Raw genomic sequence first — 24,948 nt, 5'->3', positions numbered from 1 at the left:
GGGTGCCACCTACCACCCAGATTTTAAGGTGATAGGGCACTTGGTTTATTTTAAATGATTTTTTATATTTTCACCATAGGGAATAATGGGGATTTGAAGTGGGGAATAATGAGGATTAATTATGAGGAGAGGTCATAACACACCAGAGTCTAAAAACTTCAAAAATAGTGACCGCATATTTTACTCCATAACTCCACTTCTACAAAGGCTAGATCTTAGCCTTTTCTTTTTCTTTTTAATGAAAGCTGGGAATCAGTGGGAATTAATAGGGGAAACTCAAATCTTGATTCATTTCAAATAGAATCTGGGGAGATTCAATTTCCCTCCCTGGCTTCTCCAATATAGGGCTGAGAGAGATTCCTGCCTGCAACCTTGGAGAAGCCGCTGCCAATCTGCGAAGACAATACTGAGCTAGATAGACCAATGGTCTGACTCAGTATATGGCAGCTTCCTATGTTCCTTTGAGTACGAATTTGGCCAGGGGTGACTGGGCAACTTTGTTTTGAGGTTGAATCACTCAAATTGACCAGATTCTTGTTCAATTCAACCTCAGATCGATTCACACATCCCTATAATGAATCCCTATTATTTATTTATTTATTTATTTATTTATGTGCCAAATTTTTATACCACCCCAAACTTTCGTCTCATTAAACACCAAAGAGTCTAAACAATTTTTAAAAGATCCTTTAAAAATGAACTGAGTACCACAGTGGTTTGCAGGTGGGGGAATTAGTGGCTTGCCATGTGCCAAGTACCCCTCAACCCACAAGCCAGTAGGGTACTCAGTTTATATCTTAGGAATGTTTGAAGTGTTTAGACTCTTTGGTGTGTTATGGGTTTTCCTCATAATGAATCCCTATGAGGATTCATTACACAAATCAAAGAGTCTAAACACCTCAAAAATTGCTAAGATATAAACTGAGTACTCTACTGGTTTTTTTTTTGGGGGGGGGTAATTTGTACATGGAGTGCCACTAGTTCCCCCCACCCACAAGGCAGTGGGGTATTCAGTTCATTTTAAGGCTTTTTAAAAGTGTTTAGATTCTTTGGTGTGTAATGAATCCTTACAGGGGTTGAATCACTCGAAGCGACCAGATTCGAGTTGAAATTATTTGACTTCAAAATGATTCACACATCCCTACCTTCTGTACCTTGTTAGAGCTATGTAACCAGAGGGAGCTGCATCAGTGGAAGACTCAGGATTGCTCCACGCAGCTTGTTTTCGAGCAGGAAAATAATTGAATTGAATCACCCTTGATTCGATTCAAATCTATTTGAGTATCCAGTCTAGAGACCTGGTCTACTCGTTGGGATAGCTGGAGAGCTGGTTTATACATAGAACCCAATGGGTAGACCAGGACTCCCTTTTAACAGTAGGTCTGCTTTTCAAAATTATTTTTTAAAAAATTACCAAAACATATCAACCAAGTGGTCAATGGCTATGTGGGTTGAGTGGTAGCACACTTGATGCCCTGCCACCCAACCCACTTTGGTGCCCCTAGACCTTAAACAAATTGACTGGATCGATTCAGATTCAAATCATATTGAATCAAATTCAAACCAAATTGATCCAGATTTGATGCCAGCACATTCAAGATCAAATTGAATCAGGTTGTTTGGATTTGAACTCAAATTGAATAGCAAAATTTGGTTTGTGCACATCCCTACTTCTGAGTAAGCATAGATAAGGTTGCATTGTATTGCAGCCAGCTTACACTCAATCCAGTGAGTGTGACCACCACTCTACCACAAATATATAACAAGACTAAGATAGCTGCACAATTTCAGGCCTCTAGCTGTTGTTGAACTGCAGTTCTCATTATCCCTGACCAATTGGTACTGTGCTGAGGGTGATGAGATGAGAATTGTAGTCCAACAATACCTGGAGGGCTGATGTTGTGCAGCTCTGTTGTAAGAGATGCCTAGTTACACACTGAAAATAGAGAATCTTTATACAGCTTTCTTATTAACCCAGCCAACCGTGCTGTTACCTCCTCATGAATGTTACATCTCAGTAAATATGACTGTGTTGAACACACCAGAGCAATTTCACTGACCTTAATAGAAAGTAAACCTTTTAATTTGTTTTCAATTTCACTTTTTTTGAAATTTTGGTGCCAATTCAACTCAGTTTTGTAGTATTAAGTCAATAAGATTTACAGACTGTCTAGAGCTTTAGAATCCAAGGCAGAAAAACAATTCAAGACAGATAAATAATTTAAAGAATGAAAAAGGAGTTTATTTAGGGAAAGACAGAACACCTCACCAAAACAGACATTTTAAAAATTGCACATTAAAACAAAATGCAAACGTTTCTAACGATGGGAAATGCTTTTTTGATACTTGGCCAAGATACTTTGGCCTAGTTCTCAGGAAAGTGGAGAACTTGTGCCTGCAGATTATAGGTCTGGACTTGCATGCTGGAATGTCTCTCCTTAGAAAAAAGGAATACCTGTTAGGTATGTGCATGAATTTCGGCGCCTCTAATTCGAGGTGCTGGAATGTTTCAAGCTTCCCCAGCTGGACTGTTTTGGCGGGCGGCAAGCGGGCACTTTAAAGGGAGGAAGGCAGATCTTACCTGCCCTTCCATTGCTCCTCCACTGCCCACCACCACCCCACCACGTCGCTTTCAGTATTAAATGCCACCTCACTTGGCTGCAGTGCTGCTCCCAGTAGCCCACATGTGTTGTCACATAAATGGCATCTGCACATGCATGGAAGCTATCAGAAAGGAGTTGCTGATGACTCAAGAAGGCTTCCACGCATGCACAGATGCCATTTATGTGACAAGGATGGCCACAGGCTTCTGAGAGCAGCCCTGCAGCCTGGCAGCTCAGTGTTTAAGAGTGACAGTGCCATGGTCGGGCAGTGGGTGTGGTGGAGGAGCAACAGGGGGGCAGGTAAGACCTGCCTTCCTCCCTTTAAAGCTCCCGCTTTCCACATACATACCCCAGATGTGCACAAAATGTTTCGTGGTCATCCATAATAAGTGCTTCAATAAAACTAGAATGTTAAGGAGAAGGCTAGGCTAGATCCCGTCCCCTGACATCTAATAGGAATTTCTTTTATGAAGAAAAAATTAATCATGTGAGCTCCAATGTTCAATCTGATAGCAGCATATCGGTCAAAGGCCATGAATGAGAGCAGTAGAACTTCTGTTGCCAATGTCCATATGAAGAAAAACATCTGTGTGACACAGCCGTAAAGTGAGATGGTCTTTTTCTGGGCCAAAAGAGTCTGGAGCATTTTGGGAGTTGTAACTGAGATAGATAACACATTCACAAAAGACAAATTGATGAGCAGGAAGTACATGGGAGTGTGAAGTTTCTTGCAGTTGCAAATGGTAAAGATGAGGAGGAAGTTAGCAACTATGGCTGTTGCATAGATACATGTAAATACTCCAAAGAGAATTTTCTGTAATCCTACGACACTGGTCAGACCAACCAGTATCAATTCCTTGATGGCTTTTTCCAATAGGTAATTATGAGGATTTCAGCAGACTTAGTTATAACTCCCTAGGGGCCCACCAAGGGGCCCCAGAGCAGGTTGTGGTGGGTGGAAATGCTCAATGGGTGCAAGGAAGGTACCACCCAGATTTCAAAGGAATTGGGCAAAGGGGTGATTTTAAAGAATTTTTGAAGTTGTAATGTCTTTGGGGCAGATTTGGGGCAAAAAAGGGGTTTCAGGGGCAGAAGAGTGGGTCAGGGAGTAGTGCCCTAATGGGTGCCTGCTACCACCCAGATTTCAATGAAATTGGTGAAAGGGGTGATTTTTAAAGAATTGCTGAATTTTGCCCGTCTTTAAGCTTTCCCCCCAAAGGGAATAATGTGGATTTCAGCAGCCCCATAATTCCACTTGTAGGGTACCAGGGTGGGCCAGAGCAGGTGGTGGTGTAGTGCACATAGGGTGCCAGCCACCCCCAAACCCACAACCCCATGGGGCATTGGGTTTTGTTGTTTCTGTGGTTTTTTGAGAGTAGACTATTAGTATTTGGTAGGAAAGGAGATGGATTCAATGACAAACAAAACGTGTGTTTGTGTGTGTGTGTGTGTGTGTGTGTGTGTGTGTATATACATACACACACACACAGACACACAGAGAGACACTAAATAAAATAACATAAAATAAAATAAATCAAACAAAACACCATTGGCTGACATCCAGACAAAATCTCTCAATAGTACTATGCACAAGTTACTCTAAAAGACTGCTTAATTTCACTAGAACTATACAGGAGCAATTTAATCTGGCTGTCAGCAGTATTTCCAAACAGAGGTTTCTAGCACACAAATTTCATAAGCTTTATATGTAGAACTATATTCCAACATTAGTTAAAACATCAATGTTATTTAATTCCTTTCAGGACTCTTCACAAAAGCATGTTATGCAGTAGGGCTGTGCAGAACCAGTTTGAATTGAACCTTGATCAATTTGAACCAGCCTGGTTTGACTGATTCGAGCTCAATCCAGACCTGCTTTGGATTGAACCTGGTTCGACCTGTTCTTGTGGCTATTCTGGTAAAGGGGGATCCAATAAGGATTCCCCTTTACAAATAAATGGGATCCCTAACACAAAAAAGGGGTTGAAAGAGCACAGGGTGGGTGAGGGGGCTCCTTGCCCGTGGCATCTCCCCTAGGCCCTGCTGAAAACGTGCCCCACCCCTGGCAGCACAGGCTGGCGGGGGGGCAGTTCTGGCCTCCACACATTTGCATGGCCTCTATGCATGTGTGGAGGCCATTTGTATCACCACCTCAGTGCATGTGTGGAGGTCATGCAAATAGCCTCCATGCATGCGTGGAGGCCAGATCTGGGTCCCTGCTGGCCTGCGTTTCTGGGGGTGGGAAGCATCAGTGGTTTCCCACAGTGGCCCGCCAGATGCCTCCAGGAAGCCCTCAAGAAGGAGATAAAGGCATACACCCTCTGCTACTACCCTGCAGCTGGTAATGAGAGGCATCTTACTTCTGAACCTATAGCTATCAACACTAGTAGCCCTTGATAGACCTGTACTCCATGAGGTTATTCTTACAAGCAGCAGGAGCCAGGCTTAGGGAGTCCAACCGAGTTCCTGTTGCTCGTATGCTGCAATGGGAACCGCATGGCTCCTGACAGCAAACCTCCATAAATGCCCCCACCCTTAAATGAGTTTAGCAAAGCGAGCACTCCTCTAACTCCGTTTAACTGATCGTGAGTAACCACAGCGTGGCTCCTTGCCATGGCGACTCATAAAGAGACCCCCGATCGGGAGGCTACAACAAGCCTCCCAGCGTTCGTGGCTCCCCAGAATGCCCCACACACTCACACAGGGTAATCTGGGACTTCTGGGGGCCGTGTGGCCCACAATCCTCGCTGCCCCAACCAGCTCAGTGAAAGAGCCAGTAATTGTGTGGGCAGCCAGTCCAGCCACCCAGGATGGGCTTGCTGCTCATCTGCAGGGAGAGTAGGCCTCCTGCTCTCTTTGCAGAACCCTCTAAGGCTCTCCACACTGCTCGTGTTTCAGAAATTCTGAATTCTAAAACAATTCTGTTTCAGAAGCCTAATATGTGGGACACAACAGCCCACCCAGAAATGCACTTTGCCCCTTCTGTGCTCCCCTCAGTTCCTTCTGATGCCACTACTGTTTCTAAACAGTGGACCAGGTGTGAAGAGAGAGAAGGGGAGCAATTCTGACATCTCTCCCCTTCCTCCACGAGTCTTTCTACTTGTACAGTATAAATATGTAAGGGTGTGTGAGCCAACTCAAATCAAGCCAGGCTGAAGTTTGAGCCACCTCAGCTTGAAGGCTCATATGCGAACTGGGCTGGCCCCATAAAGAGTGAAGCCGGTCTGAGTTCATGTTGATCCAAGTCCGGCTCAAAAACCCCATTCACATGCCAATTCGAGGGGCTCGAGTGGTATAATAAGCTCCAGACAGACTTGGAGGAAACCGATTATCTAGACCCGTTTCAGACTGGCTTTCAGGTGGGCTATGGGGTGGAAAGTGCCTTGGTCAGCCTGATGGATGATCTCCAATTGGGAATTGACAGAGGAAGTGTGACTCTGTTCGTCCTTTTGGACCTCTCAGCGGCTTTCAATACTAACCATAGTATCCTTCTGGAGCATCTGAGGGGGTTGGGAGTGGGGGGCACTGCTTTGCAGTGTTTCCACTCTTACCTTTCGGGCAGGTTCCAGATGGTGTCCCTTGGAGACTGTTGTTCTTCAAAATTTGAACTTCCATATGGTGTCCCTCAGGGCTCCGTATTGTCTCCGGTGTTGTTTAACATCTTCATGAATCCGCTGGGAGAGATCATAAGGAGATTTGGTGCAGGGTGCTATCAGTATGCCGATGACACCCAAATCTATTTTTCCATGTAAGCTCATCAGGAGAAGGCATAACCTTCCTAATGCCTACCTGGAGGTGGTAATGGGCTGGATGAGGGATAACAAATTGAGACTGAATCCAGATAAGATGGAGGTACTTATTCTGTGGGGTTGAAACTCTGGAGATGAGTTTGTTCTGACTGTTCTGGATGGGGTCACACTTCTCCAGAAGGAACAGGTATGCAATCTGAGGGTACTTTTGGATCCGAGCTTCTCCCTGGTGTCCCAGGTTGAGGAGGTGGCCTGAGGTGCCTTTTATCAGCTTCGGCTGATAAGCCAGCTGCATCCATTTCTTGAGATAAATGACCTCAGAACAGGGGCACATATGCTGGTAACTTCCAGACTGGATTACTGTAATGCGCTCTGTGTGGGGCTGTCTTTGTATGTAGTCCTGGAACTACAGTCGGTTCAGAATGTGGCAGCCAGGTTGGTTTCTGGGTCATCTCGGAGAGACTATATTACTCCTGTATTGAAAGAGCTACTCTTGCTGCCGATATGTTTCCGGCCAAAATACAAGGTGCTGGTTATATAACCTATAAAGCCCTAAATGGCTTGGGCCCTGGGTATTTAAGAAAACGTCTTCTTCGTCATTAACCCCAACGCTTTTTGGAATCATCAGGAGAGTTCCGTCTGCAGTTGCCACTGGCTCGTCTGGTGGATACTTGGGGATGGGCCTTCTCCATTGCTACCCAGATGCTTTGCAACATGCTCCCTGCTGAAATAAGAGCCTCCCCATCTCTGACAATTTTTTAAAAAATCTTTAAAGACACATTTGTTAACCCAGGCTTTTAATTAAATGCCATTTTAATAGTTTTAACATTGTTTTACAATATTGTTTTAAGGTTCTAATTTGTTGTAATGTTTTAATTTGTTGCTGTCATGTATTTTAACCAATGTTTTAATTTCTTTGTTGTCATTTATCTGTTTTAACTAAGGTTTCAACCTTTCTGGTTTTGTTGTAAACCGCCAAGAGACGTAAGTTTTGGGTGGTATAAAAATATGTTAAATAAATAAATAAATAAATAAATAAACAATTGTGAAGGGGAATCTGACAAGAATTCCCCTTTACAAATAAAGGGCTTTCCAGAACCTAAATTGTGAGGCTATTCCACGATCAGGCGAAAGCTGGCTAGGGGAGCCTAGCCCGATTTAGCCTCACCATGAGAACCACTGGGCTCGCAGGTGGCCTCCAAGCGGTTAACCCGCTTAAGTAACCCTCCCCTAAGCCCAGGATAGCGGAGCGTCTGCTCCGCTAACCCGGGCCCTACAATCGTGAGTTGCTGCAGCGCGGCTTTATTCCGCGGTTCCATTTCATGAGTAGACCTCAGGCCGGGAGGCTGAAAAGCAGCCTCCGGCTTGGGGGTCTCTCCACCATGCCTTGTGTGCTCACGCAGGGCATGCTGGAGCTTCCGAACCACATGGCCCCCGATCCTCCGGGCCCCTGCCGGCCCCGCAATGCAGGCGGCAGTCGTGTGGGTGGACGGTTCGGCCACCCGGAGCAGACTGATTGCTCATCTGCGGGGAGAGCGGGCTTAGCGCTCTTTCTTTCTTAGCTTTTAGCTCTCTTTCTTGCTCTTCTCCTGAAGGAGCTCTTTCCTCCCTCACGACCTATCTTTTTGCAGAACCCTGCCTGCTATCCTTTTCTACATATATATATTCCTCTCCTCTACAATCAAGAACATCTTCCGACCAGTAACAGGTGCATTCCAACTGACCTTAACCATCATAGGCTCCTCCTCCCTATATGCATATAGAATCCCCACTGCCCAATCACCATTGTGCCACAGGTGCCTATAGTGTAGTTTCATCTACTCTATAGGCATGTATTTTATGCACCAAGCCTGATTTTGGAGTTTAAAAAATGCATTATATGCAACAGCTCTTACTGCACATGAGTTACCATTAATCAGTTTGCTGCTCTGTTTCCCAACCCCCTCAGTTAATTAACTTTTGGCGGGGGTGTGCGTGCATGATTGCTTAATTCTAAACCTTATAAAGATCAGTTGGGCATTCTCTGGAAATGCCTCATGAAACAGCTCTAGCTACATTTTAATCAGTTTTCTGCTCTTGAACACTCCCTGATAATCAATCAATCAATCAATCAAACAAACAAACAAACAAACAAACAAACAAACAATCATCTTTATTATAGTCAAAGACCAACATAAGACAGAACAGCAGAGCATGATTCATAATAATAAAGGCAAATTATGAAACCATAAAACTATACTACTTTAAAATGACTACTCTAATACTATAAAACTAGTATACTAGCTGACCCCACACAGAGCATCTTCCTCCACCTTCAGGCCCAGTCTCTCCTGCTTTCCCCCCACCATCTGCCCCAGTCTCCCCAGCCCTCCAAAGGGTGGTGGAGCTTCGCCCACTGCCCGTCCTGGCCCTCCAAAGGGTGGCGGGGCTTCGCCTGCCACTCATCCTCCTCCGTCCCTCCTCCATCCTGGCCCTCCATCCTCCTCCTCAGCTCCCTCCCTGCCATTTTCGGGAGTCCTGTCCTCTTCTTCCCTCGTCCTCCTCTTCCCTCGGCACTCCAAAGGCTAGCGAGGCTTCACCTGCCACCCATCCTCCTCCGTCCCAGCCTTCCAAAGGCCGTCGCCTGTCCCTCCTCTGTCCCGGCCCTTCATCCTCCTCCTCGGCTCCCCCCCCCACACTATTTCAGGAGCCCCATCTTCCTCTTCCCTTGTCCTCCTCTTCCCTTGGCCTTCCAAAGCCCCGAAACCTCTGAAGCCCCACCGCCCATCCTGGCCCTCCAAAGGGTGGCAGGGCTTCACCCGCAGCCCATCATCCTCCATCCTGGCTCTCCGTCCTCCTCCTCAGCTCCCTCCCTGCCATTTTCGGGAGCCCCGTCCTGCTCTTCCTTTGTCGTCCTCTTCATTCGTCACCCTCATTCTGGTCGTTATGAGGCAGCAAGGTGGAACCCTCATGGAATCTCGCAAAAGTTCCATCAAGAATCTCAATGTATCCCCCATGCATTCTCTAAGCCTGTTGGCTTAGATAATCAAGTTTATAGATTATAATACTATAGAGCCCCCCGATAATTGCTACCTAGTTCCTACCTAGTTCTAGACATACTGAAAGATCAATCTCATTGCCTTTGAAGCATTCTGCCTCTTCTAGTTAGTTTCCTGATTGCTTCCTTTACCTCTTTGTTTCTCAGGGAATAGATAAGGGGATTAAGAACTGGAGTTACCACTGAATAAATGAGAGAAACAACTTTGTCTTGGTCTAGAGAGGAAACTGAGGAAGGCCTGATGTACATATAAATGATTGCAGAAAAGTAAAAACTGACTACAGTGAGATGGGAGGAACATGTCGAGAAAGCTTTCTTCTTGCCTTCAGTGGAGCTGATTCTGAAGATAGCTCTCAGAATAAAGCAATATGATGTTAGAGTCAACCCACAGCTACATACTCCAAAGATAACATCTGCCACGAAAGTTACCGTCTCATTCAGGCTGGTGTCCGAGCAGGAGAGCTTTAAAAGTGGGGGTACATCACAATAAAAATGGTTGATGATGTTGGAATTGCAGAAGGACAGCTGAACTATCAGTCCAACATGAACTGCAGAATTCACTATTCCGACAACCCATGCTCCTATTGCCATCACAGCACACACTTCCTTCCTCATGATGATGGTGTACTGCAAAGGGTGGCAGATGGCAGCATAGCGGTCAAAAGCCATCATTGAAAGAAGTAGAACTTCTGTCCCCAAAGCCCATATGAAGAGATACACTTGTGTGATGCAACCGTAAAAGGAGATGACCTTTCTGTGGGTCAAAAGAGTCTGAAGCATCTTTGGAGTTGTAACTGAGATAGAGAACACATTGACTAAGGACAAATTGATGAGCAGAAAGTACATAGGAGTGTGGAGTTTCTTGCAACTGCAAATGGTCAAGATGAGGAGGAAGTTACCAAGTAGTGCCATTGCATATATGGATGTGAATAACCAAAAGAGAATTGTCTGTAATTCCGGTGAATTGGTTAGACCGACCAGTATAAATTCATTCACTGCTGACTGATTCTTTATTTCTGATTTTTTGATGCTGATGGTGACCTAGACAGATACATTTTGAATTTGATAATTAGCAAGTTAGATACTTTATTGATTTTCTTTCTGTAGTTAAAGGCAGAAATTTGTCAACTTTGTCAGTGGAAGGTTTATACACTGGGAACCACATAGAATTCTGATATTTACTCATAATCACCAATATTTTGAGCAAATCCATAGTCATTTCCATCATTTACCATTGGGATGATTTTTATATCATGGTTGTCAATGTCAAAAAGTACCAGACCTCCTGTGCGACTTACCACTGGTTATAAAGAATGACTGAGTCATTTCTATAAATAGCCCAATTTTACCCTCCATTAATTTCAGTGATAGGACAGTCTGATTAAACCTTTCATCTTGTTTGAGGGGTATCTCTGGTAAGCATCCTTCTCTAGGAAATGGATAGTCAAACAGTGTAACTGACTTGGATGATTTTTTTGTATCAGAATTTCAAGCTTTACCGTGTGACAAGATGACCAAAAGATGCTTGAAAGTCAGCTCCCCCTCTAATTTGGCTTATATTAGAACAAGGAAGGCAACTGTAGTTACCATTGCTCTATTATGAACTGTTTAAATCTCTTCACTAAATTAAGGGGTTCTCAGCCATAGGTCAGATCTGCCCCCTACACAGTTTTATCTGTCACTATTGCATCATCATATCCCTAACACACTTTAATGGTAGAAACCTTTCACAGAATTTCTTTATACAGTAAAGAAACAAATGTTTGAAATGAAGCATAACGCTCTGATTTTAGCATTTTATATTTTAAAAAACCTTTACATATCATAGAATATAAATGGGTTTCTGCCACATCTTGGACATATAAGAAGGAAAATATTAAAATATTAAAATGAAATGCTTACATGCATTCCTCCCCCCCCCCCTTTGTTCTTGGTAGACTTTTTTGTTCCTTCTTTTGACTAAGATTGTTTTGTTTTGTCTCGGAACTTGAGAAAACACTGGATTTGGTTGTCTTCACTCAGTCTGCTGGCTAAGTGTAACTCTCATGAACCTATGGTAGATAAACTCACTTTCTGAATAAAACCAGTGAGCCACTTGGAAGTCTTCTGTTTAAGAAACATGAAGGTACCACTGGGAGAAAGGCCTTGGAGGCATCAACAGAAGATAATTATTCATAGTATTGCTAAGCAGAATGTTTCCATTTTTTCAGCAGCCAACTTACTTCCAAACATATAATTATCAGAGGTCTAGGCCACAATCAATAGTCATATAAATATTTTAATATATTCATGTTAAATTCAATATTTATGTTAAAACTGATTATTCATCACATGACATTTTATTTTATTCATCAATAAAAAAGCTTTATTCTCCAGTGAAAGCAAAGAACCTAAAGATGATTTACACTGGTTTATGCCACTAAAAATAAAAAAAGTTGAATTTGCAATTCAATTTGATTGAATTTGACTATATTTGAAATTGGGGGGGGGGGGGCGGGACTACAGGTTGATATGATGAACTGAATAGCATCAAGCAAAAGACCAGTGTTTCCAGAGAGAGACTTCTACTAGTGAGTGTTCACCTCATGTGGATAATTATATTTCAATAGTTATAACATCAGCTTTATTGAATGCCTTTCAGGAATTATTTCAAATAACCATATTGTGTGCAATAGCATGGGAAAGATTTAACATATCCAAATGCATTGATGACTCTCTGGAAGCAAGCAAAAGACTCCAGGGATTAGTGTTTTTATCTGGAGAGGTTTGTCTATAGTTGCCACTGGCTTGTCTGGTGGCTACTCAGGGACGGGCCTTCTCCATTGCTGCCCTGAGGCTTTGGAATGCACTCCCTGTTGAAATAAGAGCCTCCCCATCTCTGACAACTTTTTAAACATCAGTCAAGACACATCAGTTCACCTGGGCTTTTAATTAGACTTACAGTTTTAATAGCGTTTAACACTGTCTTAATTTTTTAAATTTAAATTGTATTTTTATTGTAAACCACCCGGAGTTGTAAGTTTTGGGTGGTATAGAAATTTGTTAAATAAATAAACAAACACAAAAACAAATACACACACACACACCGCCTTACACAGTCAGTAATGTGTTTCCTCTCTTCCAGAGCACTTCTGTAGTGCTGACAGAGCTGGGAAGTTTCATCAGCTAGGGCAGCAGTGTATATGGAAGAAGTCTGGGGGAGTTGCTTGTGAGTCCCTACCACATCCTTCTTACATGCACGCTTCATTGTTGCTGATCTAACTAGCACTTTCAGTGTGCAAGTGGGCTCCTTGTGGTATTTGAACTCTTAGGCAAAAAGCCAAGACCACTAGAGCTTTACTGTGATCCTGCAGCAAAATGGGTGGATTGGTTCTTCCCACATGCTCAAGATATGGGCCAGTGTTTTTATTCCTTGTGCAGTACTAATTTGTGTAAGAAAAGAGACACTATTGTTACCAAGACTTCATGGGAGTGATATTGGCTAGACACTGAAAACAGCATTAAACTAAATAAGCACAGTGTACTGGAAGACTCCAAAGAAGGAGAGATTTGATGATGAGTGATGGTGAGTTGAAGGCTTCATTGAAAATGAACTTGGTGAGTTACAAAAAGTAAAAGGAAACTTGGTTAGAGATCTTATTAGAATGCCTCACATAGGGGATAGGAGAAGGGATGGTTATGGTTGGAGAGAAAAGGTGGAATGAAACTCAGAGAAAGAGAGCAGCACTGGAAATTACCTATCCCTCCTTGCACGGTTCGATCCAGTGAGCCTCAAGGAAGGGGGGCATGTGGCAAGGCGAGATGTGCATGTGCATGTTTAGAAAGAGGGAACTAGTGGCAGCTAGCTAGCTCTCTAGTTTGAGCATGCCTGGGGTAGATATACTTGCCACCTTGCTCCTTGGCAACAGCAGTGCAGTCAAGTGGCTATCTCTCCCTGGAGGGCAGGGATATCAAGACACTACAATTGTTTCAATAACAGGGTTGGGCGAATCAGCACGGGTGCACATTCTGTTGCAGCATAGAATGATGAAAAGGGACAAAGATGGTTCCAACTATTCATGAGCAGTTACTGTAAGTGTTTGATTGCCTTACTGAAAAAAGGTGCATAAGGTGCATATGCAGATTCCTTGTTTATGGTGGAGCTCCCCTCCTTATCTAGCTAACTCCCTTCCTTTACTTAATGAGGAGGGAAATGGTTGTGTGATTGCCCATCTTGGCTGGAGCACTCAAGTGTCCTTATCGCTGAAAGAGTCGTCTTGCCCAGGAGATAGCTTTTAAGGTCTGTCAGCTGGCAACTTTGACTGCAAAAACAGTCAAAACTGTTTTTAACCTGCTTTTCAGCCTTTTGCCAATGACCCAAATATATATTTTTAAGTGTGGGTTGGAAGATTGCTGAAGGCTGTTGGGCCATGGACTTGGTGCTTTGTGACATCGTGTGTGTGTGTGTGCCCTGCACACCTTGTAAGAAGAGAACACTATTGGCAACACTATAACCACTAATAGAAGTAGTATGTGTTTACATGATCAGCTGAGTATGCCAATGGCATGATTCTCTTACTACTCATGGTGACTGATCAATATGTTTCTAGCCCCAAACCTGTGAAGTAGTTTCTGCTGGATATATGTTCAATAATACGTTTCTCTGGCCACAAGGAATTAGTTTGAGACTGAATACTTAATGCAGTGATTTCACATGGAATCTAGGTTCCACTCATTTCTTAAATGAACGTTTGCCAATATGAACCCTTGACCATTATATTCCTGATCTGCATACTCATAGAATTAAAGAGTTAGAGGGGATTTCATCGGTTATCTTCCTTGATGCTGGAATTCCAAATTCTTCCTTGATGCTGAAATTCCAGAATTACAGCATTTGCAACAGAGAGTTCTCCAACCTCTACTTGAGAACCTTACATGTGAGAGAACCCACCCGCTCCCCAGGAAATTGGTCCCATTAATTGGTTCCATGCTCTTATCATTAAGAAGTTTCTCCTAATGATCAACAGAAAGGCACCCTTCTGTAATTTATGCCCATTAGATCTAATCCTGCCTTCTGGATCTGCAGAGAAAATGTTGTTTACATGGGAAAACATATTCTCCGGACACGGTTCCTTCAAATTTCCTTCATCTGGAGGGGATGAGAATGCTTAAGAGAATTGTTGCTTCACACAGGAATAATTCACATAGCCATAGATGACTTCTTGAGGGCATGGCTAACAGAGAAAGCAGATCTTCAGAATAAAAGCATACACAGGGTGGGAGAAAACAACCCACATCAACTGAGACTTCTGTTTTTGTTTTGTTTTTTAAGGGTGCAGATGCAACTGGTAGAATCTATTTAATTTTATAACAAATTTATGAACAAAGTTATATCTTTCCAACATCAGAGAAACAAAGTCCCTCATTTGCTCGACAAATCTTTCTTTTTATAGGCTAGAGTCAGAAAATTTATTTGCAATTCAAAAGTCACCTGTGTAACTGGAAGTTATTTTGCAAACCAAAGGGAAGGGTCATAAACATATATTCAGTACTCCATCACTTGTGTCCCTCCCTTCATTCAGTGAGACCTATTACTAAATTATGCATTCTGTTCACTCTGAGCATGTGCTGACCAGGGGCAGATTTATAATTAAGTGTAAATGGGATGTCACCATGATCACCCACTTCTGGCCTCAGCAGCTCCCCACTCACTACCACCATCACCTGCTCCCCATCTACCCAAAGTAGTACTGCAACATACTATAATGACACTATCACCCAATGCAACACTTCATGCAGTGATATTGTATTTCATTGTGGAGGTATAATGGAAGGCTAGTAGTGCTGATGATGGCAGTGAGTGGGGGGCTCCCATGAAGGATGGCAGGAGTGAGCCTTCTGACACCATGGAGGCTGGGGCACATGGCTTGGTGGGTGAGCAGCAGTGGGCCACCAAAAAATCTGGACATAGCTGCTGCCAGCATTGCTACTATAGTGGTGTTGAATGTAAGACCCCGACTCTTTTGTATGAATTGTATGAAGTTCAATTTGGATTAATCTGTTGCAGGAACATCTTTCCAGAAGGCTTGTAGATTCCAAAATTGAACTTTTTGGACACAATCACAAACACGTCAACCTAAACCCTCTTCATGCAAGGAAGCCATCAAATGTCATAGAGCTGAAATGCTTTTGTATGGAAGAATGGACCAAGATTGCTCCAAACCAATGTGAGAGAAATATTTAGCTGCAGTTATTGCTGCTCAAAGAGGTGCCACCAGTTACTGAATGCAGGGTTCACATACTTGTTTGCACAAGGATGTTAGTTGTTGACTGTTTCTGTGAGTGGATATTCAAAATTTATTTATTTATTTATTTTACGCATTTTTATACTGCCCAAAACACAAGTTCTCTGAGAGGTTTACAATAAAACAATAAAAACAACCAATAAAAAGATTAAAACATTTCACAATTAAAATTTAAAATGTTAAAACTATTAAAACACAATTAAAACAATATCTAATTAAAAGCCTGGGTGAACAAATGCATCTTCACTGCCTTTTAAAAGGTTATAAGAGATGGGGAGGCTCTTATTTCAACAGGAAATGCGTAACAAAGCCTCAGGGCAGCAAATGGAGAAGGCACGTCCCGAGTAGCCACCAGATGAGCCGGTGGCATCTGCAGATGGACCTCTCCAGATGATCTCAGTGGGTGGTGTGGTTCACAGCAAAGAAGGCATTCTCTTAAATAGCCAGGACCCAAGCTGTTTAGGGCTTTATAGGTTATAACCACCAGGGGCATAGCTAGGGAAGAGGGGGCCGTGTTCATCCCTCTTTCTGGTGGACCCCCAGACTGAGGGAGATAATGAAGAAAATAGGGAGGGATGTAGCTGGAGGGCCCTCTGGAGCTAGGGGCCCGTGTTCTTTGAACCCTTTCATTCAATTATAGCTACGCCCCTGATAATCACCCTTTTACCTCACTTCCCAGTCGTGTGGCTGCATGGGCTTTCTGAAGATGTTTTACATATATATAAAACACCTTTTTTTACTTGGGTTTTTTCACCTTGGCTTTTTCTGACAGAAGGGTGTGAGTGTGTCCTTCTACTAGTTCCCAGGTGTATGGCTGCTTGAAGGTGTTTCTCACACACACACACACACACACACACACACACACACACCCCTTCAGAAATACTTTAGTGTCCCTACTTAATTCTAGACATAACAAAAGAACAATCTTGTGGTCTCTGGAGCAGCCTACTTGTTCCAAGTAATTTCCTGAGTGCTTCTTTAAAGTCTTTGTTTCTCAGGGTATAGATAAGGGGGTTTAGAACTGGGGTCAGCACTGAATAAAACAGAGAAACAACCTTGTCTTGATTGAGAGAGGAGACTGAGGGAGGCCTGGTGTACATATAAATAACAATGGAAAAATATAAACTGACTACAATGAGATGAGAAGAACATGTTGAGAAAGCTTTCTTCTTCCCTTCCGTGGAACGGATTCTAAAAATAGCTCTCAGGATAAAGCAATATGATGCAAGAATCCACACACAGCTTCCACCCCCAGTGACTGCATCTGCTATAGTAGCCATCAACTCATTCAGGCTGGCGTTTGAACAGGAGAGCTTTAAAAGTGGGGGCAGATCACAATAGAAATGGTCTATGATGTTGGAATTGCAAAAGGACAGCTGAAGCAGAAGTCCAGAATGAACCGCAGAATTCACGATTCCAAAAACCCACGCTCCTGATGCTGTCACAATGCACACTTCTTTCCTCATGATGATTGTGTACTGCAAAGGGTGGCAGATTGCCGTGTAACGGTCAAAGGCCATAACACAAAGAAGCCCAAATTCTGCCCCCAAAGCCAAAATGAGGAAATACACTTGTGTCATGCAGCCACAAAATGAGATGGTCTTTCTGTGGGTCAAAAGATTCTGCAGCATCTTTGGAGTTGTAGCTGAGATAGATAACATATTGACAAAGGACAAATTGATGAGCAGGAAGTACATAGGAGTGTGGAGGTTCTTGCAACTGTAAATGGTCAAGATGAGGAGGAAGTTGACAAGTAGGGCTATAGCATAGATGAATGTGAATAACCAAAAAAGAAGCATCTGTAATTCTGGTGAATTGGTTAGACCTACCAGTATAAACTCCTTCACTGCTGATTGATTCTTTATGTGTCTGATGCTAGTGGTAACCTAGAAAGATAAATTTTGAATTTGATCATTATCAAGATGGAACATTTATTCATTCACCCTTGTTTATGGTTAAAGGTAGAAAATTGTGACTTTATTAGGATACCTCTGCTAGATGAGAAATAATGACACAATAGCACCAAAAAGCTAATCTTTCCTTTACTTACTTACTTACTTACCAGATTATTATACTGCCCAAAACTTACATCTCTGGGCAGTTTACAACAAAATAAAAACAACATTAAAACATTAGTTAAAAACAAAAACAAGAAATTTAAAATATAAATATTCTAAAACAACATTAAAAACAATCAAAACAGTATCAGTTAAAAGCCTGGGTGAACAGGTGCATCTTTAAAGACTTTTTAAAAATGGTCAGAGATGGCGAAGCTCTTATTTCACTAGGGAGTGCATTCCAAAGCCTCAGGGCAGCAACGGAGAAGGCCCATCCCTGAGTAGCCACCAGACAAGCTGGTGGCAACTGCAGACAGACCTCTCCTGATGATCTCAATGGGCGTTGGGGTTCATAACGAAGAAGATGTTCTCTTAAATACCCAGCGCCCAAGCTTTTTAGGGCTTTATAGGTTATAACTAACACCTTGTATTTTGCCCAGAAACATGTCAGCAGCCAGTGTAACAGTGTAATATGGTTTCTCCTAGATGCCCCAGAGAGCAGCCTGGCTGCCTCATTCTGAACCAACTGTAGTTTCCGGACTACATAGAAGGGCAACCCCACATAGAGCACATTACAGTAATCCAGCCTGGAGGTTACCAGGAGATGTACCACTGTTTTGAGGTCATCTATCTCAAGAAATGGACATAGCTGGCGTATCAGCTGAAGCTGATAGAAGGCACCTCTGGCCACTGCCTCAACCTGGGACACCAGAGAGAGGTTCAGATCCAGAAGTACCCCCAGACTGCGTACTTGTTCCTTCTGGGGAAGTGTGACCCCATCCAGAACAGGCAGATCAAAATCATCTCCCGAGTTTCGATCCTGCACAATGAGTACCTCCATCATATCTGGATTTAGTCTCAGTTTGTTATCCCTCATCCAGCCCATCACCGACTCCAGGCAGGCATTTAGGGAGGTTATGCCCTCTCATGATGATGCTGACATGGAGAAATAGATTTGGGTGTCATCAGCATACTGATAACACCCTGCACTAAATCTCCTGGTGATCTCTCCCAGCAGTTTCATGTAGATGTTAAACAACATTGGAGACAATACGGAGCCCTGAGGGACACCATACAAAAGTTCAGGTTCCATCTGGAACCTGCCCGAGAGGTAGAAGTGGAACCACTGCAGAACAGTGCCTCCCACTCCCAACCCCCTCAGACGCTCCAGAAGGATACTATGGTTGATAGTATCGGAAGTCGCCAAGAGGTCCAAAAGGACCAACAGAGTCACACTTCCTCTGTCAATTCCCAGTTGGAGATCGTCCATCAGGCCGACCAAAGAGATCAATCATCAGGCCGATCATCCATCATCCACCCCATAGCCAGCTCAGAAGCCAGTTTTAAATGGGTCTAGATAATCAGTTTCCTCCAAGACTGTCTGGAGCTGGGAGACTACCACCCTCTCAGTTACCTTGCCCAGCCACGGAAGGTTGGAAGCCTGTTGTTACTCAGCTCTGAGGGATCCAAGGTAGGCTTCTTCAGAAGCTGCTTAATAATTGCCTCCTTAAGACTAGGAGGCATTGTACCTTCCCTCAGAGACACATTTATAATCTCTACCAGGCCTTCTACAACAACCGCCGTGCCAGATAGTATATGCCATGTCAGGCAAGGGTCAAGAGGACAGGTGGTAGGCCGCAACATTCCAATCAGCTTGTCCACATCCTCAGGAGTCACAAACTGGAACTGATCCAACCTAACCACATAAGAGGGAATCTAAGACAGAATCACAGGAGTCCTCACCCACGGAACATCACCCTGATCAGAGTGAAAGACCAAATAAGCGTGTGACCTGCAATGTGCATCAGTCCCGAGACGACTTGAGATAGGCCCATAGTCGTCATGGCTGCTATGAACTCCTGAGCCGGCCCAGACAAATTGGTCCCGAAATGAACATTGAAGTTCCCCAGCACCACATGCCTAGGGGACTCCAACACCAAACCCAAGAACAAGTCTGTCAGTTCAGTTAGGGCTTCTGTTGAGCAGTGGGGTAATCGGTACACCAACAGAAGCCCCAGTCTATCCCTGGTCCCCAAATGTAAGTAAACACATTTGATATGGTCTGACACTCTAACAGGGATCCTGGTAAGGGAGATATTATTCTTACAGACCACAGCCACTCCACCTCCCCGCCCCCGGTCCCTCACCTGTTCCTCAACAGACTACCCAGGAGGTAGAAGCTGGGACCACACTGGGCCCCCAGCCTCCCCTAACCAGGTCTCTGTAATACATACCAGGACGGTGCCTTCCTACCAGGTTGGTGTTTTTTATCTACAGAGACAATCCTGTGTATGTACACATTTTTAGAAGAAAAGACTCACTGCAGAGATAGGAAGGGGCTTGTTTGTTCTTTTATCCTCTGTGCCCCTTCCAAATACTCACACCTTTTAGCCCGGATCACACGTCACACAGAACTACGGGTCCAGTGTGTGTGTGTGTGTGTGTGTGTACCCGCAATGGACCGACAGTTCTGTGCCCCCCTCCCCTCCACCCACTTTTGGACGTACTGGAGAGCTGTCTCTCTGCAGTCAGTGAGACTGCAGAGAGGCAGGGGAGCTGGCCGTGTGAGTTTCCTTCTTTCCTGAAGGACAGCTTGCACAGCCTTTCCCATGCAAGCTCCATTACCCCAGGTTCAGATGTTCAGGTTTGGAAACCGGAGGTGAAGTGACCTCCATTTCCCCCTTATATATGAACCGGGCCTTTGAGGTTAAACTGAAAAATGAAAAAAGTTCAAATCTCATAACCAAGTTAGGGAGTATTAATTGGTATCCATGGGGCAAATCTATTCCCCAATATAATTTTAGCTTTCAGTGTCCCATCATTGGATGCCCTGCCACACTTTAACATTCATTTAAGGGGAAGTATCCCTTTGGTTTACAAGGATAGTTATGGGTGGCAGCTCCAAGAGAGCTCCAAAAAGTGAGGAAATTCAGTGGCCCATAATGTTCATGCCATGGGAGCATGGGTCCTGATGTTCATTCCTGCCCCACTTTCATGAAGATATTTTGCCTAAATTTCTGCTTATGCAGAAAAGAAACAATTGAAAATGCTGCCTATACATTTTGTTTTGGCATATTAACAAAAATCTTCAAGCACTATAGAACTGAAAAACATAGTTGCCACATCTTGAACTTGTAAGATGGAAAGGAATATGAAATTATAATACTTACTTTCATTCCAGTTTGTTCTTTGTTCATGGTGGATTTTTTTGTTCCTTTTTTGGACAAAAAATGATTTTTTCTCTCTTTGGCATCAGAAGGTGTCGTCAGCAGAGTCAGTTTTCTTCCACCAGTGTGATGGCTGTGTAACTAGTAGGAACCTGTGGTAGTTACACTTACATTCTGAACAAAGCCAGTATGCAGGTTAAATAAGTTCCTTTTAAGAAACTTGTAAAGGCACCACTGGGAGAAAGACCTTGGAGGCTTTGACTGGAAGATGATGATTACTTATTCATTACTAAAGCAGAATGTTCCCACTTTTTTAGTATGTGTACATGCATGCACGCATGCACATGCATGCACACACAGAGAAACATGCAGTAAGTTTACAATATATTTACTGCTATTCCCTCTTCCATTATCCCTTTCCCTCCCTACATGAAGTAAGATGCAGTTTAGAGCAGGCATTCCTCTCTTTGCTGCTAACATTTGTTTTTCACCATGCTCAGCCACAGGCTCAGGTAACACTCAGAGGTGCACCTAGGTAATTTTGGAGCCTGGACCTAAAGGCCTTTGCAGCCCTCCCCTTGCTGGAGCCCCCCCCCCTGCAAGTTAAGCATCACCCCATATACACATACACACACCGTGACACATGCTGTATTTTCAACATATGGGTTCTTGAGGGCACAAACAGCAACTGAACTCACAAGCATGTAAGAATATAAAACAGGAAAAGGTAAAGGTAAAGTGTGCCGTAGAGTCAGCGTCAACTCCTGGCGATGCATTTGCAGAAAAATTTCAACATGCAACTTAACATACTCCAATCCCATGTATTTCTTTTCCCACTCCCCACTTTGTCCCTAAAGCACCTGGCACAGATCACAAGCACACCCAGCTGCCAGATGCAGTGCGAGCCACTGGCACCCTAGGACAGAATAAAAGGGATTTGGGGCCCCCAGGGGGTGTGGAGGCCCTGGACTTTGGTCCCAAAGTCCAGGGGTAAGAACGCCCATGGTAAAACTTGCACCCCCGGGAATTTTTGCAACATTTTGTTGTGGGTCTATACTTGTTTACACATAACTATGTTGCACAGTAATATGGGAAATTTGTAACATATCCAAATGATCTGAGAAATCACTGGAGCAAGAAAATGATTTCAGTGATGAGTGTTGTACAAATATATGGTCTAATTACCAGTGTGGTGTTAATTTGATGTTAATGATGTATATAATGATGAATGATGTTAATTTGTATAAGACAAAAGACATCGGCTGATATGCTGTGGCATATACCATTAGTGGTTCGGCACTGCCTGGGGTGTAGCTATAATAATAATAATAATAATAATAATAATAATAATTATTATTATTATTATTAATTTGATTTCTATACCGCCCTTCCAAAAATGGCTCAGGGTGGTTTACACAGAGAAATAATAAATAAATAAGATGGCTCCTTGTCCTCAAAGGGCTCACATTCTAAAAAAACACAAGATAGACACCAGCAACAGTCACTGGAAGTACTGTGTTGGGGGTGGATAGGGCCAGTTACTCTTCCCCCTGCTAAATAAAGAGAATCACCATGGTAAAAGGTGCCTCTTTGCCCAGTTAGCAGGGGAAATAATTGAGTGGATGGGTTCAAAGAACACAGGCCCCTGAGCTCCTGAGGGCCCCCCGCCCCTCTTCACCCCTCCCTATTCTCTACATTATCTCCCTCACTCTGAGAAGCCACCAGAGAGAGGGGTATACACAGGCCGACTCTCCCCTAGCTGTGCCCCAACCCACTGCCAGCACCGCTGCAGGCTTCTCAGACAACCTCAGTTCTGTTCCCCAAGAGCTCATATGTGTTTATACATAGAATTGCTCAACTGTGCCTTTGCAATGTTAAGGTCATTAGAAATAATGGTCACAGCATTGCACAAGCACAATTGTGCAATGGTATCAATTTATTTTTTTGTACAGTGGCCCCTCGACTTACGAAGTTAATCCGTTCCGAACGCACGTTCGTAGGTCAAAATTTTCGTAAGTCGAAAAGCGCACCCACAGAGGTCTGGAAACATTCGTAAGTCGAGGAAACCGCATCTAAAAATTCGTAAGTCGAGGAAGCCGCATCTAAACCGGCAACGACTTCCGGTCATTTTTGTCGTTCGTAAGTCGAAAACTTTGGATGTCGAGTAGTTCGTAAGTCGAGGGACCACTGTACATTTAAAGGCACATATTTTCAGGGAGATGCACAAGCAGCAGAGTGAAGGGGCAGAACAGGGGGGAATCATCGCATTAGGGCAGTATTGTAATCAGAGGGTAGCATTACTCTTGATGTTACTCATCAGATCAAGTCCTAGAGAAGGAGAAAGGAGATCTTTGTCCTCCTCTATGTGACAGCATATCAGGTATTTGAAGAGTGCTATATTTCCACCCCGTCTTCCCTTCTGCCAGCCAAGCACCAAGATCTTCACATCAGGTGGCTTCTTTTCTAGACCTTGTCCATCTTTGTTGCACTGCTCTGAACCTGTGCCAGTTTCTCTACATATTTCTTAGGCCACCTTCAGACATAATGCAAAACTGGAGTTAAATGTTACAGAGGTTCATGTCATTGATTATCCGAATGTGTGAAACTGCAGTTTCATTAACCAGCCATGGCACCATTTTCAGACCCAAACCTGGATTTTAACCATTGGTTTCCTTTCAGCTTCATCGCTGCAGAGCGAGGTGGGAAGCAGCCATAGTGTCATCGGTATTCTGCCACCACTGTAACTGGGGGCTTGTGCCTGAGTTCTGGTTGCTACCATCAAGAGGCTGGCTCTTGTTGGGGGCAATATGCTAAATCATTGTAAACCGCTTAGAGAGCTTTGGCTATAGAGCAGTATATAAATGTAAGTGCTATTGCTAGTGCTATTGCTACATTTGCCTTTTCTCATAAGTAGGAGTTGTGTGGGGATCACATTTTGAGTTTCAATCCATTTCAATCATCTTTATTACAACCAAGGGCCAGCATAAAGTACAGGGCACAAAATGGGTTAGAAGTTGTAAAGGCAGAAATTCCATGAAAGGCATAAACGTGATAGAAGGCATGAGGAATATAACATAGCTATACTATTCTGATTATAAAGAAACTATTAAATTTTTAAAGCTATAAGAACTCTAAAAGTTTTAAAATTAAAATCATGAGAGCTATAAGACAGTTATCAAGAGTTATCAAACACTATATGCTATAAAAACTGTAAAAGTTATAAAACTGTGAAAACTACAGGGCAGTAACAGTATAGGACCCTAAAACTGTATGGCTGCCAGGGTATGGTACACCATAATAGATAGTGATGAGCATGCTGGAGCTGTGTTGCCTAGTTGGACACCATGCTACATGTTGCCTGTCAATGTCCGATGAATTTTAGATGCTGTCACACAGAACCTAGTCACATTGTGTGTGATGGCGGGCTTTGTGTCAGAGAGCACCAGAGAGGTGTAAAAGTGGCTTGTGTGTCATGCGTACTTGTGTAGCACTGGAAGGATGAGGATGACGTGAATGTCCCTGTAGCATGAGCAGTGGAAGAGGACTTGTGCTGTTGTTTCAAACAGCACTTGGAATTTGATTTGGTGAGGAAGTAATGGTTTAAACACCCATCACTTCTTTGATACAGTATGAACAGTGGATGTTTAAACTTTTACTTCCTCACCAAATTCCCACCCCAGAGTGCCTCCCCAACACCACCACTCAACACCACCGATCTACACCACCACCCGAAAGTGCTATTTTCTCCAATGGCGTTTATGGAATTAAACAGACAATTTAGGAGGGTGGTGCAAGTGTGAACATGTGAAGGCTTAAATACTCCCTACCTCAATGTTGTAGTTGTTTTACTTCAATGCTGATGGTCTTAACAATATTCTGTATCTTGCTCTGTGTTACAAAAGAACTAGAGAACTGAATATGAAACACACTAACCCAAAACAAAATCCTTGCATAAAGCATCAGTTATAAAAGACTCCTGTGCATCTTAAGTCACATACTGTTCTCATTAAAATATCTGCCAGTGATGAATAGGAAAGATTCAGGTTCACCT

The 24,948-nt window shown here is 43.4% G+C and overlaps 2 protein-coding genes across 2 annotated transcripts; both read right to left on the bottom strand.

The window, feature by feature from the left end:
- Window positions 1–9,464: 9,464 nt before the first annotated feature.
- Window positions 9,465–11,510, bottom strand: LOC128331163 (olfactory receptor 13G1-like). The gene is made up of 2 exons (XM_053264514.1): window positions 11,460–11,510; window positions 9,465–10,430 (listed from the first exon to the last, which is right to left on the bottom strand). The coding sequence occupies exons 1-2, from the start codon at window positions 11,508–11,510 to the stop codon at window positions 9,465–9,467; spliced, it is 1,017 nt and encodes a 338-aa protein (XP_053120489.1).
- A 5,056-nt stretch (window positions 11,511–16,566) lies between these two features.
- LOC128331162 (olfactory receptor 13G1-like) lies at window positions 16,567–20,927 on the bottom strand. The gene is made up of 2 exons (XM_053264512.1): window positions 20,901–20,927; window positions 16,567–17,559 (listed from the first exon to the last, which is right to left on the bottom strand). The coding sequence occupies exons 1-2, from the start codon at window positions 20,925–20,927 to the stop codon at window positions 16,567–16,569; spliced, it is 1,020 nt and encodes a 339-aa protein (XP_053120487.1).
- Between the last annotated feature and the right edge of the window lie 4,021 nt (window positions 20,928–24,948).

Source organism: Hemicordylus capensis, chromosome 6 (genome assembly GCF_027244095.1).
Source record: "Hemicordylus capensis ecotype Gifberg chromosome 6, rHemCap1.1.pri, whole genome shotgun sequence".
In the NCBI taxonomy this organism is placed as follows: Eukaryota; Metazoa; Chordata; class Lepidosauria; order Squamata; family Cordylidae; genus Hemicordylus; species Hemicordylus capensis.
This window is presented reverse-complemented; position numbering and strand designations above follow the sequence as displayed.

Excerpts from the sequence above, each read along its gene's own strand:
- LOC128331163 (XM_053264514.1), bottom strand. The coding sequence starts at position 11,510 with ATGTTTCTTAAACAGAAGACTTCCAAGTGGCTCACTGGTTTTATTCAG. Across the intron at positions 10,431-11,459 it reads TCACTGGTTTTATTCAGAAA|GTCACCATCAGCATCAAAAA; the intron begins GTGAGTTTATCT and ends GTATCTGTCTAG.
- LOC128331162 (XM_053264512.1), bottom strand. The coding sequence starts at position 20,927 with ATGAACAAAGAACAAACTGGAATGAAA. Across the intron at positions 17,560-20,900 it reads AAGAACAAACTGGAATGAAA|GTTACCACTAGCATCAGACA; the intron begins GTAAGTATTATA and ends TTATCTTTCTAG.